This window comes from Globicephala melas, chromosome 8 (genome assembly GCF_963455315.2).
Source record: "Globicephala melas chromosome 8, mGloMel1.2, whole genome shotgun sequence".
Taxonomy (NCBI): Eukaryota; Metazoa; Chordata; class Mammalia; order Artiodactyla; family Delphinidae; genus Globicephala; species Globicephala melas.
The window spans coordinates 7,066,805-7,081,334 of NC_083321.1; the positions used below are offsets into that span (position 1 = coordinate 7,066,805).

General features: G+C 52.7%; 1 protein-coding gene and 1 long non-coding RNA gene across 22 annotated transcripts in view; one reads left to right on the forward strand and one right to left on the reverse strand.

Moving 5' to 3' along the window:
* Nucleotides 1-11,140, forward strand: part of LOC115840547 (uncharacterized) — a 19,758-nt gene extending 8,618 nt beyond the window's left edge. For 10 of the 15 annotated variants that reach the window (XR_009564786.1, XR_009564773.1, XR_009564782.1 and 7 more), the window contains 7 exons: nt 36-217; nt 372-472; nt 5,032-5,122; nt 5,452-5,764; nt 6,229-6,377; nt 6,747-7,192; nt 8,178-11,140. This is a non-coding gene — a long non-coding RNA (uncharacterized lncRNA). Of the gene's footprint in view, nt 1-35; nt 218-371; nt 503-5,031; nt 5,123-5,451; nt 5,765-6,228; nt 6,379-6,746; nt 7,193-8,177 lie in introns of those variants that run through there. The other 5 variants (XR_009564778.1, XR_009564774.1, XR_009564775.1 and 2 more) reach the window with 5 other exon arrangements.
* POLA2 (DNA polymerase alpha 2, accessory subunit) overlaps nt 6,777-14,530 on the reverse strand; it is a 26,031-nt gene continuing 18,277 nt past the window's right edge. For 3 of the 7 annotated variants that reach the window (XM_070046094.1, XM_060302938.2, XM_030833646.2), the window contains exons 12-19: nt 14,049-14,173; nt 13,429-13,467; nt 12,675-12,748; nt 9,581-9,692; nt 9,204-9,310; nt 8,317-8,376; nt 7,926-8,052; nt 6,777-7,270 (exon numbers count right to left, since the gene is read on the reverse strand). In XM_070046094.1, the coding sequence (XP_069902195.1) occupies nt 7,121-7,270; nt 7,926-8,052; nt 8,317-8,376; nt 9,204-9,310; nt 9,581-9,692; nt 12,675-12,748; nt 13,429-13,467; nt 14,049-14,173 (794 nt within the window). In that variant the 3' untranslated portion in view covers nt 6,777-7,120. Of the gene's footprint in view, nt 7,271-7,924; nt 8,053-8,151; nt 9,693-12,674; nt 12,749-13,428; nt 13,468-14,048; nt 14,174-14,530 lie in introns of those variants that run through there. The other 4 variants (XM_030833647.3, XR_009564772.2, XR_009564771.2 and 1 more) reach the window with 4 other exon arrangements.

Consider the following 14,530-nt stretch of genomic DNA (forward strand, 5'->3'; position numbering starts at 1 on the left):
AGTGGCTCTCGGTGCTTTCCTGGCGCCCCCTCTAGGTGGAGCAGGAATTCTCTCCATTTGGTGGTACGTGTCTGCATCCGGATGCTGAGAAGAGATCCCCACACAGAGCCAGCACCACTGCAAGTGTCTGCGAACAGGAGCAGGCGTGGGAACAGGCATGGGAACTGATGGGCTAGGGCCCAGGTGGACGTTTCATGACAAGGCATCCCTTCGGCAGGTATCTCTTGTGGGCCTACTGTGCGCCAAGCACTCTACAGGGACGGGACAGAGTCCCTGCCCTCAGGGAGCAGGCATCGTGGAGCAGAGGGGCAAGAGAGTTGTGTGTATACACACACACACACACACATAATTTTTTCTTTCTTTTAAAATAGTCCATGCGCATGGCAAAAGATGTCAAACAGGATGTGAGAATGGACAAGACAAATAATCCTCCGAGCCCTGACCCCTGGTTCTCCAACACCCATCCCCAGAGGTAAACCACTGTGATTGGAAATAATCTAAGGTCAGAACATCTGGGGTTTCTTTGTTCATTTATTTTGTTTTTAATTTATTTTACTGAAGTATAGTTAATTTACAATGTTGTGTTAGTTTCTGGTGTACAGCAAAGCAATTCAGTTATACATATATATATATAATGGTTTGCATCAGCTAATCTCAAACTCCCAATCCATCCCTCCCCCACCCCCCTTCCCCTTGGCAACCACAAGTCTATTCTCTATGTCTGTGAGTCTGTTTCTGTTTCGTAGATAAGTTCAATTTGCGTCATGTTTTAGATTCCACATATAAGTGATATCGTATGGTATTTATCTTTCTCTGTCTGACTTACTTCACTTAGTGTGATAATCTCTAGGTCCATCCATGTTGCTGCAAATGGCATTATTTCATTCTTTTTTATGGCTGAGTAGTATTCCATTATATATATATATATATATATACCACATCTTCTTCATCCATTCATCTGTTGATGGACATTTAGGTTGTTTCCATATCTTGGCTATTGTAAATAGTGCCGCTATGAGCATAGGGGTGCGTGTATATTTTTGAATTATAGGTTTGTCCAGATATATGCCCGGGAGTGGGATTGCTGGGTCATATGGTAGTTCTATTTTTAGTAACCTCCATACTATTCTCCATAGTGGCTGCACCAACTTACATTCCCACCAACAGTGTACGAGGGTTTCCTTTTTTTCACACCCTCTCCAGCATTTGTTATTTGTAGACTTTTTAATGATGGACATTCTGACCGGTGTGAGGTGATACCTTATTGTAGTTTTGATGTGCATTTCTCTAATAATTAGCGATGTGGAGCATCTTTTCATGTGCCTGTTGGCCACCTGTATGTCTTCTTTGGAGAAATGTGTATTTAGGTCTTCCTCCCCTTTCTTGATTGGGTTGTTTGTTTCTTTGCTATTGAGTTGTTTGAGCTATTTGTATATTTTGGAAGTTAGGCTAAGAAGAAGAACATTTGAAGAGGACTCCAGATCTCACGGGAAAGTGGGCCCCGGGAGCAGCCCCCCAGGACTCAGGCATGGCTGAGCCTTCCAGACACTGGCCCAGGGCTCCTCCAGCTCCCGGAGCAGAGAGGGGCTGCTACGGGACTGCCTCTGCCCGCCCTGCTCTCCCCCTTTCCTGGGGGTAGGGCCTGCTGAATCAGCCCTGCAGGCCTTCAGTTCTCTCTCTCAGTGAGAAATGCTCAGACCCTGGGAGGATCTGGGAGCCACGGGAGCCAGCAGGAGAGATGGGGCTCTGCGGGGCCCCGCCAGGCTCGGGGCAGATGCCCAGGCTCTCAGGGAGCAGTGCACGGGGACAGGGGTCAGCGGGGTCACGGACCAGCAGCTGTCCCCAAGACCCCCGAGGGGCCCTGGGCCCCGGCAGCTGCATGGCTCTCAGCTGTTAGGCGGGCTCCCTGCTGACAGGAGAAGGAGGGTGGGTCTGGGTGGGGAGTCTGGAGCTGGCCGTGGGCCCAGTGGGTCCCAGAGCAGACCAGCCCTGAGGCCCATGGGGCCCTGGCATTTCCAGGGCAGACCCAGAGGGAGCAGACATAGATAGGCCTGGCCGCTCAGGGAAAGAAGATCTAGAATGATGAGGCCAGGGTGACAGAGGGGCCCAAATGCCTGAGCGTGGGTGATTAAGTCCCACCCCAGCGACCTCCGGACTCTGAGGCCAGGCGCGTAAGCTCCCCCTCTGGTCTCCCCTCTCCTCGGCCAGACTCCCAGTGCTCTGGGTTCTCTTGAGCGTAATGAGTTCTACGCAGGCGACCCCTGGATCAACGCCTCCAATCCTCACGCCTCACCAGAGCCCGGATCTGTCATCCCTGATGTTCTGGGAGGCTGGGCCCATCTGGGTGCCCCCTTCATCCCGACCTGCCCCAACAGACCCAGGCATCCCCTCCTCCCACATGCTCCCAGGCACCTGGGTTGCTCCCTGGGACTCCTCTGAAGCCTGTCCTTGCTGGGTGGCCAAGTTGGTCAGTATGGCACAGAGGAGACACAAGGGATTGGAGTTCAAATCCCAGCCCCATTGCTTACTTCGGCCGGTGATCTTGAACCTCTTGGAGGCTGCCAGAGGGTTAGATGTGATCTCTGTGTCAAAGTATACACAGTTGGTCCTCAGAAATGGTAATTCCCTTTCCTTCCTACCCAAGCTGTGTTTCCTCAACTTAAACTTAAGGAAAAAAAAGGGGTGTGGGGGGGAATTCCCTTGTGGTCCAGTGGTTAGGGCTTAGGACTTGGCGCTTTCACCGCTGCGGCCCAGGTTAAATCCCTGGTCAGGGAACTAAGATCCCGAAAGCCACGCAGCATGGCCAAAACAAACAAAACCCAGATGGTGGTGGCTGTGGTGGTATTTGCTGTTTCTCTTTTTATTTTATTTTCTAAAGTATAGTTGATGTACAGTATTAGTTTCAAGTGTACAACATAGTCATTCAGTACTTTTATAGATTATACTCCATTTAAAGTTTTTACAAAACAATGGCTATATTTCCCTTTGCTGTACACTATATCCTTGCTGCTTATCCATTTTATATATAGTAGTTTTTATCTCTTAATCCCATACCCCATCTTGCTTCTCCCCCTTCCTCCTCCCACTGGTAAGCACTACTTTGTTCTCAGTATCTGAGTCTGTTTCTGTTTTGTTATATACACTTGTTTGTTTTATTGTTTAGATTCCACATATAGGTGCTAACATAGAGTATTTGTCTTTCTCTGACTTATTTCACTAAGCATAATATTCCCTAGGTTCACACACATTGTTGCAAAGGGGGGCTGGTATTTGCGCTTTAGGTTTGGGGGCAGGAGACTCACTTCACCAGAGCTCGGACATTGTAGCCTGGTGCTGACCTCTCTCCCCAGCTTCTGGCTCTCTGTCCTCTGGTTTGATCCATATTCAGGAGGCGTTTCCCTTCATGGTGGCAAGACGGCTGCAGCAGCTCCACCCTTATGGTGTGTCTTTTCTCCCACCTCCAGCAGAAGCCTTAGAGTCATTGTGTTTGGCATGTCTTAGGTTGTGCCTATCCCTGGCCAATCACTGAGGCCAGAGAAATGCAACGTGCGGTTTGGTTTAGGCAAGGGAGGTGGGGGGAGGACAGGCAGTTCCTCCACAGGGGAACTGGGGTACTGTTTCCATAGGAACAGAGAGAGACTGCTGGGGGGCTCTGTCCTCTGATGCTCTGAACGTGTCCCCCGTCTCCCGCCTCTCCCGGCTTCACTTTGCCCTTTGCGGCACTGCCAGCCCTTTCCTAAGACACAGATTGGATGTTGTCCTTCCACTACTCAGAAGCCTTCAAAGATTCCCCAAGGCACAAGAATCGATCCAAACTTCTCAGCAAGGCAGTCTAGCCTCCTCGAGGCCTCTGGCTCCTAAGCACAGTTCCAGGCCCATCACTTCTTTCTTTCCCTCTTTTCTTCCTTCTCTTCTCCCTCCCTTCCCTTGCATTCCCTTCTTCCATAACTCTAAAGCCCCTCCCCCTACCATACCTGGGTATATGATATACCCAAGAGCATTGAGAAGATGTTCACACAAAAACTTGTACAGAGTGTTTACAGCAGCACTACTCACAATAGCCCCCAAAGTGGAAACAACACTAATGTCCATCAACTGATGAATGGAGAAACCAAACATGGTCTATCTGTACAGTGGAATAGTATTCAGTCATAAAAAGGAACGAAGCACTGATAATGCTACAACATGGGTGAACCCTGAAAACATTATGCTAAGTGAAAGAAGCCAGACACAAAAGACTACATACTGGTTGATTCCATTTATACGATATGCCCAGAATAGGTAAATCTAGAGAGCCAGAAAGTAGTTTAGCATTTGCCAGGGGATGGGAGTGGGGTGGAGATGGTGAGTGAGTGCTAGTGGGTATGGGGCTTCTTTCTGGGGTGAAGAAAATATTCTAGAAATAGTGATGATGTTTGCATAACACTGTGAATGTACTAAAAGCCGCTGAACTATCTATACACATTAAAGTGGTGAAATTCGGGAATTCCCTGGCGGTCCAGTGTTTAGGACTCTGTACTTCCACTGCTGGGGTCCCGGGTTCAATCCCTGGTCTGGGAACTAAGATCCCACAGACCTTGCTGGCAAAAAAAAAAAAAAAAAAAAAAAGAAGAAAAGGAAAAAAAAAGGTGAAATTCGTGTTATTATTATATCTCAGTAACATTTTTTGTTTTTAATGTAAAAAAAAAAAAAAAACCTACCTCACCCCACCCCAGTCAGTCAAGACCTTTCACATCTACTTAGAGGGCCGTCTGGAGGGAGAGGCCACGTGTGTCCAACCAGAACTGGCTCTCAGGTGGCTCAGCCAGGAGCCCCAGGGTCGGGGGAAAGGAAGCGTGTATCAAACAGAGAAGTGAAAAATCAGCCCAAATGGCTACTCCCAGCACTAGGGGAAGCCGCAAGGCTGGGCTGAGCCGGGCTAGGTGACCCTGAGTGAAGGGAAAGGAAACACCGAGGCCAGGGCTGGGCAGGGCTGGGGCATCGAGGCCTGGGAGGCAAACGTGGTAAGAACACAGGATTTTGCTTCTTCAGAACCATCTGCTTCATCCTTGGGCTTGTGTCTTGAAGGCCCAGGGCACGACCAGGACGAGGGAAGATGCCACCAAAGGGGATTCTGAAGCAGGTGGGTCCCAGGAGTCCAGGCCCAGCCAGGTTCCTCCACTTCATCCACCCCTGTCACCAGTGCCCCCTCCCAGAGCCTTATTTCAGAATCCTGAGCCCCAGTGAGGGGAGGGGGGAAGAGCTCTCCCCACAAGCAAGTGGGACGAGGCTTCAGGAAACTGGTGACCCAGGTGAAGAGGGGCCGAGGAGCAGTCAGCTGGTAGTCGCTGGGCACCGACTTCCCGCCAAGAGCAAAAGGGAAGCGTCTGGTGTCAGAGGGGCACGGGTCGCCAGACCTGTCTGCAATCTGGGGTTCTCATCCTGCTTTTTTTGTTTTAAATGCCTGCTCAGGTCCTCCCAGAGCATTGCCAACAGTCACACGACTTGTATCCAGGCAACGGGCTCTTGCTCCCATTCACGCGGAGCACCAGCTTTCTTTCCCGGGAAGCTGCACACCACCGCCTGCCTGCCCGGCACACGCCTCCCTCCCACCAGGATACAGGTCTTTTCTCCCCTCTGTAAACCGCCCTATCCCACTGGGGCCTCTGGATCGTCCTTGACCAATGGGCACCAGGACATTACCATTCCCCACAAGGCTGCTGCAGCAGCAACATAAGAATTGCCAGAGCCGTGACACCCAAGGAGCCACACGTGGGCTCAAACGGTAAGGGCCGGAGCCTTGTCTATTGTGGCCAAAGGCTCGTAATCTTCCCCAGCAAGGGTTTTCCAAGGCGGGGAGGGGTGGGGTTTCAGCTGATATGTGGCTTGATAGAAATACAAATGACATTCTCGAACTGCGGCAACTCTATCAGGTTGTGGAAGAGGGGCCCGGGCTCCATCCTGAGGCTGCTAAGTCACAGTGGCCCTTTGACCGTGGCTGGGTGCTTCCCGTGTGGGGGATCCTGGGGAGGAGGGAAAATCAGCTCCCCAAGCTGGGGCTTGTCTGCAATTCCTGCCTTCAGAGGAGGCGCTTATAAAACGAGTGAAACAAAGCAGCGACTGCTTGTTTTCAGAGGGAGACCAGTTTTACCCAAGCCTGGTCCGATCTGTTGTTGATTCCACTTCACCATCAGAGGAGGAAGGCAAAGGTTGCACACTATTAGGTTAACTATTTATCTCTGACTCAAGGCATCGGCACGGGCTGCTCCCCCGGCCTGACAGCTGCGGGTTTCCAGCCTTGGCTTTGGCGTGTGAGGCAGGACGGCCGCCAGCTCAGGGCAGAAACCCGCTCCACGTTCAGCCAGCGACATCCTCTCCCCAGATGCCAGGACACACAGGTGCGGGGACGTGTTGGGGACCCTGGAAGGCCTGGCCTTCCAAGTGTTCTGGGCTAGAGGTGAGCCCCAGGCTGCTGGTGACTCGGCTGAGCCAGCGCCGGGGAATCCAGCTCTGGCGCAGCTCGGGGAGGCCGCCCCTCCCGATGGAGGGGTCAGGCTGGGACCACAGCAGGCCGGCGAGGACCGTGCTGGGCGGGCCGGGCCCGCAGCCAGCTGCTCGCTCCATGGCCCGAGCCCAGCGCCTCCTCAGCACAGAGGCTGCGGGGGCCTTGGGAGCAGCCTTAGGAGGATTGGGGCTGGGGCTGGGCGGAACCCAGTGGCAGACGCTGCACAGAGGTCCGGGGGGCAACATTCTTTGTTCACTACCAGGAAAAAGACGGAGCGGAAAGAAGATTAAACTCAGAAGCCACAGAATTTACTTTCATATCTCCAAAAGTTGTTTCTGTGTCTGACTCAGTAGGAAATCGCAAAGCCTTGACCTTCCCGAGCGCACCGCGTCCACAGTCAGTTCTCGCTGGGCTCCTAGTGTCCATGAAGAAACAACAGCTTCTTCCAGAGAAGCTCGATGCGGAGTAGGGGTCCAGCTGCCCAAGGTCTTCCCGCTGGGCCCCCTGCCCGCAGCCCTGTCCTCCCCAGCTGGCTGCCCCCTCTCCTTCCATGGGTGGGATCTTGGCAGATGTCTACTCCCGGGCTCTCAGTGTCTGGGAGGCCCGCATGACGGGGGGATGACAGAGGACCGAGACTCAGATCCTGACCACCTGGGCAGCAGTACATGGGCTCCGCCTGCCCTCGGTGCCCGCGGCCCGCCTCCTAAGGTAGAGTCGGCCGAAGGTGCCCCCCACCTGCCCTTTGGTGAGGCGCCCGGGATTCACACAGACGCAGCCAAGGATGTCCTGGGGGAAGGAAAGAAAGACTGTGGGTTTGGAAAGGCCAAAATCATCGGGACTGATGTGAAAAAGCTGGACTCATCTAGCGATTAGACCCTAAAGAGGACTTTATAAAATGGAAACGCAGGCCGACAGAACCATCTAAGTCAAATATGCTAATTTATTATTAGAAAACTCAGAACCTTTTGAGTCTCTGAAACAAAATAAAGAAGATGACTCGGCAGGGTGACAATAAGCTCCCAAACTTGGAGACAAACTTGATCTATTTGTTTCCCAACATGAAAAAAAGTTTACCTCTAGAGGTTGAACTGGCTCTGGTTTGGCAAGAGGGGCTTGATCAGGTGGATTCCCTGTGAGGGACCCGATCCCCGGGCAGGGCCTCAGGCGGCAGAGATGAGAATGACCGAGAGCTGCTTGGAGGTCATCTCAGAATTCAGGAGGGGGGCAGGCAAGCCCAGGGCACCTGAGGTGGCCTCAGGTGCGAACCATGGTTTGAGGGTCTTCCTACCTGTCTCCGGCGCCCCCAGGCTGGGCTGACGGAGTGCCGTGCCCTGGGGCGGGGAGGGCAGCGAGGGGGCGCTGCTCACTTACGCACTTTACTAACATTTGTTTTCTGAGACTGGTTCTGGCGTTTCTGGGAAATGGTGGAGTTCAAACCTACCTTCACAAAGTATCTCAGCTCTGAAGGGGCTATGAAGACATCGGGGGTGACGGGCAGCTGTGCATAGGCATAGAAATTCTCATAGTCAATGGCCATGTCCTCCTGGGGAGGGTAGAGCGGGTAGTAGCTGCAGAGACAGAGAGAGACAGTCAGCGGCAGCTGATTCAGGGACCCCCCTCCCCAGATGGATTTCCTCTATGTCACTGGTTTCCATGGTTTCACAGACCGTCTCTCCCTTTCCTCTGTGTTTAGGGGACAGGACGCAGGCTTGTCATCCCAGGGTGGAGTTCCCTGGTAGTGGCCTGGGAAAGGTGTCGAGGTCAAATCTGTCAGAGCTCCCTGAGCCCTAAGCGCTCCCTTCACGGTCAGCTACTCCGTCGGGCAGGCTCACCTCCGCTGCGTCAGGATGTGCTTGAGTATTCGGCTGAACCTGTCTGAAGTTCCGGAAGAACTAGGAGAGGAAGAAAAGCAAGAAACGGAAAGTGGAACCTTGTTTATCAGTGCCTGTTTCTCCTCGGGAAGGAGTTATTAAACTAGAGAGAAGTGACGCGGCCAAGGCGTGTGACAAGAAGGTACCTCTGGGGAAGTTTAAAGACCTGCCCGCAAATGCTCGGTCTGCTGAGCAGGACACTGGGTTGAGAAGGGAAAGAGCAGGAACCCCTTGCGATCAGGGCCCAGGCAGGCTATCACCAGCTCCGCATCGTGCCAGAGAACGTGGAGTCTGTGCCGGCGCGAGGCCAGCTGTAGCCGGCGTGACCCTTGCTCCTCCAACCGGAGCCAACAAACACACACCCATTCTCGCCTAGGACGCAAACTGCTCCACACTCCTTCCCATGATGGCGATGCGAGCAGTGAACCGCTGAGCCTCAGCTCAACACTTCTGGCTGTGTCTGATCCTCCGCAGGGCTACACACTGTTCTGGAAGGGGGAACACCCTGCGGGGTGAATTCACAGTCACCCTCTACAAGCAGGGACATCTTGTTTAGGTCACAAATGTGGCAAACAAAGAAAAGTAGATGAACTTCTATGACTAGAAGTTAAGTGCAAAGACAGAATGGATGTGGTGCTTCAGGGTCTCAAACACCACAGAAACAAGTGGTAACAGAAACACATGCATCCCACCGCTCCCCTTGGGTGCAGAGAAACTCAGTGGCCAAAGGCTTTGGCAGAAAGTGCTGCTCTAGGGGCTGCCCTCTCAACCCTGCCAAGCAACCCCTTGGCCAAGGACAGGACCAGGATCCAGAGGAACTGCCTGCGGGACCGAAAAACCCTTCTCACCTACTGATCTCCTCAGCCCCCATGTGGAGCAGCAGATCGGTGGATGTCAAGCCAAAGATCGTTCCATTTATGGAGAGCGTGCAGGGCTCGGACACAAACTGCACTCGCTAAAATGAGAAGCGGGGGACAGACGTTTGCACACCAAAGCTAGAAACTTCTTCCCCATGAAAATGGGGGGTCTGCAAGGGCTGGGGGGACCAGTGAAAGGGGGACCAACCCAACGGACAGTAAGTCACACGCCTGCCTGTTACAAAGAGAAGCTTAAGACGCAGGCACGTGTGCCTCAAAGGCGCCCCCGCCCTCTGCTTCCGGGACGAGTTGGGTCGCCTTCGGCACGTTGGACTCTGGCTGCCTGGTCGAGGAGGGGACGCTGGTACCTTTTTGTCCTCCCGAGGCAGGTCGGAGCAGCTGAAGGGCGGCTGTGGGTACACGGGCTCGTGGTGCACATCTCTCAATGATGGGACGAAGATGAGGTGTGAGCCGGAGCTACTTTGCCAAAAAAAGCATCAGAACAGGAAGGAAAATGAGTGCAGCTGAGTTAGCATAGCTGGGTGACAGACTTAAAGGGTCAGAGCTGGACACAAGAGCCTACTTCCAGGGAAGAAGTTCCGAACGGAGCTCTCCTATGAAGGCGGGGTGCCGTTCCCCGTGGGACACCAGGAACGAGAGACGACCTGTCCTAATTTACACACAACCACCTGGATGGGGCTCATGGCTCTCTCCCAGGACACGCTTTCTCCTGGCTCCGTATGACGTTCTACTCGAGAGAGGAAGAGGACTACTGTTTCGTAGAAAAAGGGGAGAAGAAACGGAGATCTAGGAAAGCAGGAAAGACGAGGATTTGACTGAAAATCCTCAGAGCCAGATCTGAAGCCAAAGTTCTGACTCTTCACACTGTGTGAACAGACGTGGCTTTTAGGCGTCACTAGCCTCCCTGGCTGGGGGCCTCTTCCCTCGGGAGGGACCCGGCAGGCTGAGCAGATCTGGGAGGGGAAGGCACGGCAGGTTCTGGTTCGCCAAGAGCCCGCCCCGCCCACCCCTCCCGCACAGGGAATCAACGCCCTTGGTTTTTCTTTCTCAGCAGCCTGTCTTACAAAGATGAAAGAAATATCTAACTGCAACAGTAAAAGCAGAGATGACAGACATTTCCTTTGATGGAGGCAGGAGAATCTCTAGGGTTACAAGATGTAAGTGAAGAAAAACCCCGTAACTCTAGAAGCCAACCTTTAACCTCTCCAGCCACGCAGAAGAAGAAAGGGGGAAAAAAACCTGTCCTTGGCGGGGTGGGGTCTATTGTAAAGAGGGAAAGTGTTACTTTGGGGCGAGTTTAACAGCCACCAATAGCTCTCACTTCTAGCGCCCTCTCTTGCTTAAGACGCAGTGGCTTCCCAGAGGCAGGTACAGGCACCTGTGCAGGTATAGGGACGTGGCTGCCTCTCACATGGGATAAAGGTGTTGGTGATGGTTGTCACACCTGTCACTTGTTTGTCAGGCCCGCTCAAAGCGTGAAGTGAGGCTTCTGCAGCGGAAATTCAGAATCTTGAGACCAAAGGCACTTTGCGAATTAGCTATAGTCCCTTTGACATTGAAAGTTAAGTCCCTGTATGTAGCCAAGTCTATGGATTTGGGTGCTGAAGTCTGGCAGACAGGCCGGGGGGTGACCCGAAGGGGACAGTCTGTGCTTCAGATCCCCGGGGCTCAGTCCGTAATGGACAGGAAGGCGGAGGCACGGCTGGCCGCCGCCGTTAAGAGATGGACTCGCTCTGCTTCTGTGCAGGCTTTGGCAGAGCAACAGTTAAGGAGGAAGCGGGCCTCTGGCTCAGGGTTATAGGCTGGCTGCAGGGGGAGGGATCCGAGAGAAAATTCCAACTATGCTGAGCATTGCACAACTTCATACATCACGGTGGGGAAGGGCCTTGCAGCCGCTCCCTCCCTCAAGCTCCCCCTCCCTCAAGCCCCCCCCCCCCCCCCCCCCCCCCGCTGGGCTCTTGCGAGGGGAGGTGCTTCCTCACTGGCTCTGGTTTTCACTGATAAATCAGCTTAATGCTCTGCGTTTCTGACCTCTCAGAATAAAAATAAATTCCCCCCAAAGGAGGGCCATTTTTATACTGTTTTGGGAAGGGTGGGGCAGCCCCTCTCCCCGAGGCACACACTGGCCTCAGATGAAAGTGCCTGGTGGTGCTGGGAGCTCACCCCCAGGGCAACAATGCCTGGTTTGTTCTTTGTTTGTAGCACTGCTGTCAATACCATACGGGGTGAGGAACCCAAAACAGAACCCCATCTCAAATCGAAAAGCACCCAGCCTGCGCAAGGGCACCGCCCCGAAGTCCCTGCCTATCCCAGAGGGGATCTGAGGGCTGATAAAACAGGGACACCAGCCCTGCTCCCGTTTCGGGATTTATCTCCTGAGGAGTGCTAGGGGCCTCCAGGTCTGACAAACTCATTCAGGGTCACAACAAACCTGGGAGGCAGAGGGAAGGCACCTATGTTATCTCACTTGGAGGGAGGGAGGGGCAGATCCAGCTGCAAGGCTGTCACCTGCACGATTCATGCCCCCTGACTCTGGGGCAGTTGGGGGTGTTCTTCCCCAGTCCGAGAGGCCTACGACACTGGCCCGTGCTGCTGGTACAAGAAGGTAGAGTTACAGCTAATCAAGCCTGAGATCAGGTCTCCCGGCCAAGGGGCAGAAGATTATACATCTTGTGTTAAAAACCACCTTTGTTACAGACTTACTTTTAAAAGCTTAGCCTCGGGAATGTTTGTTTTTGATGAGCTCAGCTACAGGGAGGCAGATCCCCAGAGGAGGAGATCCACCACCAAGGGCAATTTCTCTCAAACCCTGGCGCTGGAGGGAAGGGACAGGAAGCGGAGGTGTCAGCTTCCTGAAAAACTTTCTACTTCTAGCTTAGACCCTTCCTGGAATAGAGGCTTTTCTCTCAATTTAGAACTGCCCATTTCTCATCACTGCTATGACCTTTCCCAGTCTCGTCCCTAGGGTCTGGGGCAAGCATTCAAGATCCCCACCCTCGTGAGTTTCTACGATGGTTCATACAAGCCGGCGGCGCCCATGAAACGAGGGAAGCACTGACTCGGGGAAGGACTTGGGCTCACCCCAAACTTACTCACACAAGGGATTTTGTGGTGTAAGTCATCAAACACCACCCTGGGAAGATTCCCGTGGAATATGAGTTTATACAAAAGGGAGTGAGAGGAGGAAGGAAGGAAAGAGCGAGCAAGGGAAGAGCGCAAGTCTGTGTAGCCTTTTCAAGTGTGTTTATCTTTGTTTTACAAAGACGCCTCCTCACTCCGCATCTGTGCACTTGAAGTTCAAGGGTTCTCTCTGATCTCTGTAGTTCAAAAGGATATAAGGATGGGAACTACCACGACTTTTGAATAGTTTCAGTTTCTTAATGAGAAGCCCTGGAGAAACTTAGGAAGCGTAAGGTTCTGCCCAGTATTTTGAACTCTTACCTTCGTGTCCCTTCGATAATCGTTCGTAGACATTGCTTGAAAACTTCTTCAAATGGGCTTGTCAGTAGACAGCTCTGCAAGAAAAGAGGAGACAGGTTTACAGGGGAGACGTTTGGCATTTATTCACTTGTTGAGCGCTTGTCAGATGACCCTGGGGGCCAGCCCCTGAGCAAGGAGCTGAAGGAGTCACAGTGGCCTCTGTGCTCCAGGAGCTGAGTCTAGCTGGGGGCAGGAAGGAGGCGGCGGAGAATCAGTCCTCCTGAAAGTGAGCCGAGGGGACGACTAGGAAGAAGAGGGTTTTGGAATCTTTTCTGTGGCAGGTAAAACCTCCTGAGACAAAGGGAAGAAATGTCCTCAGAAGGGTCATTTGTGTTTTAAGTTCAAAGGATGGCAAGATGATGTGGGTCATGGAGCTGAGGGTAGCAGCCAGGAAGGTACTTTCACAGGCGCACCTCCGGGACCCGCGGGCACCTGCCTCAGCACCAAGGGTCGGTCGCACACCAGGAGGACCGGGACTCGGATATCTGGATCCCCCTCCCCCAGCTTCCAAACAGCTCTGTATTCTGGTGAAATGAAGCCCTCAAATTCAGTACCTTTATTAAAAATGCCCTGTGATAATGCTTTCCTGATCAGCCACACGGATTCATTTAGGTTGTTACAGATGCAGGGTAAACTCAAAGAGACGAAAGTAACAGTGGGGGCTTGACTGAATGTGAGTATCTGGTATCTCCCCCTCCCAACCCCAGTCACTTACCTCTACCTGTTCATGCTTAGCATCCAGGAAAGGTCCAAACTGCAGATAAAGCCGCAGGGGAGAAACAAAGGTACCGAAAGAACAAATCAGAACCACACGTGTGTGTGAGTGCCCTCACATAGCCTCTCCTAGCAGTTGTCTGTCCAGGGTCCATCGTCCCTCCAAGGCCACCTGTACAGCCTGGGCCAGGCAGCAGCTGGGGCAGGGGCACCCAGCTAGTATCACAGGCAGAAGGACCTGACGCCTGGATGCTAGCTGTTTTGCCTCCTACAATACCGGGCTTTTTCCTTTCTCAACCCAGCAAGGGAAATCTACCTCCATGCAGTTGTATTGTGAGTTTTCAGAAGAGGTGAGCTCACAAACTGGAGTAAGAGACAGAGGTGGGGATACTGTAAAGTCAAGGCAGGGCGGCAAAACAGCTCGGGCTTTTGGATTAATTCCACGCACACCTCACCTCGCCAAAGGTGTAGGCTGAGCACTAAAAAATATTTTTAAAAAGGAGGAGAGTCCCACACTCATCCTAAAAATTTAGAACCTCATCAGACCTTTTTCTAAGACCGACCCCCCAGTTTTCCCACTGGTGCCTCCCCGGGTGAAGCTGTCCCAGGAGGGCCTCCTACCAGGATGCAGACGTCGGGCTGGTCACGGTTGATGATGGTGATCAGGTCGAGCAGGGGGTCAAATGTGATGCTGTCAGATGTGGTGTATGGCCCACAGGCCACCAGGACCATGATTTGCTCAGAATCTAAGAAAGAAAAGATTGTTAAGATGCTGATGAGAGGACGCTGGGATGGTGGGAGAAAGGACAATTAGGGAAAGATGCCACGGGACTCAATTCACTGAGAGTCTCCTTACGTGTGCAACTCCAGGAATCCAGGAAGAGCAAGACCTCATCCTGCCCTCAAAGAACCCTCCATTGCTGGCAGAGACAGGTAAGTATGCAAACAACTAGAACTCGATAGATATTTACCAGCAGCGCACGAGTCATGGTAGGGAAGTGGGCATCTGGAGAGACTTGATCAAAGTACCATTTGCTTACATGGTTTTCCTCCCAACATTTACTTTGTGGGGTGGGGTGGGTTGGGGGTTTGGTAAAATACAT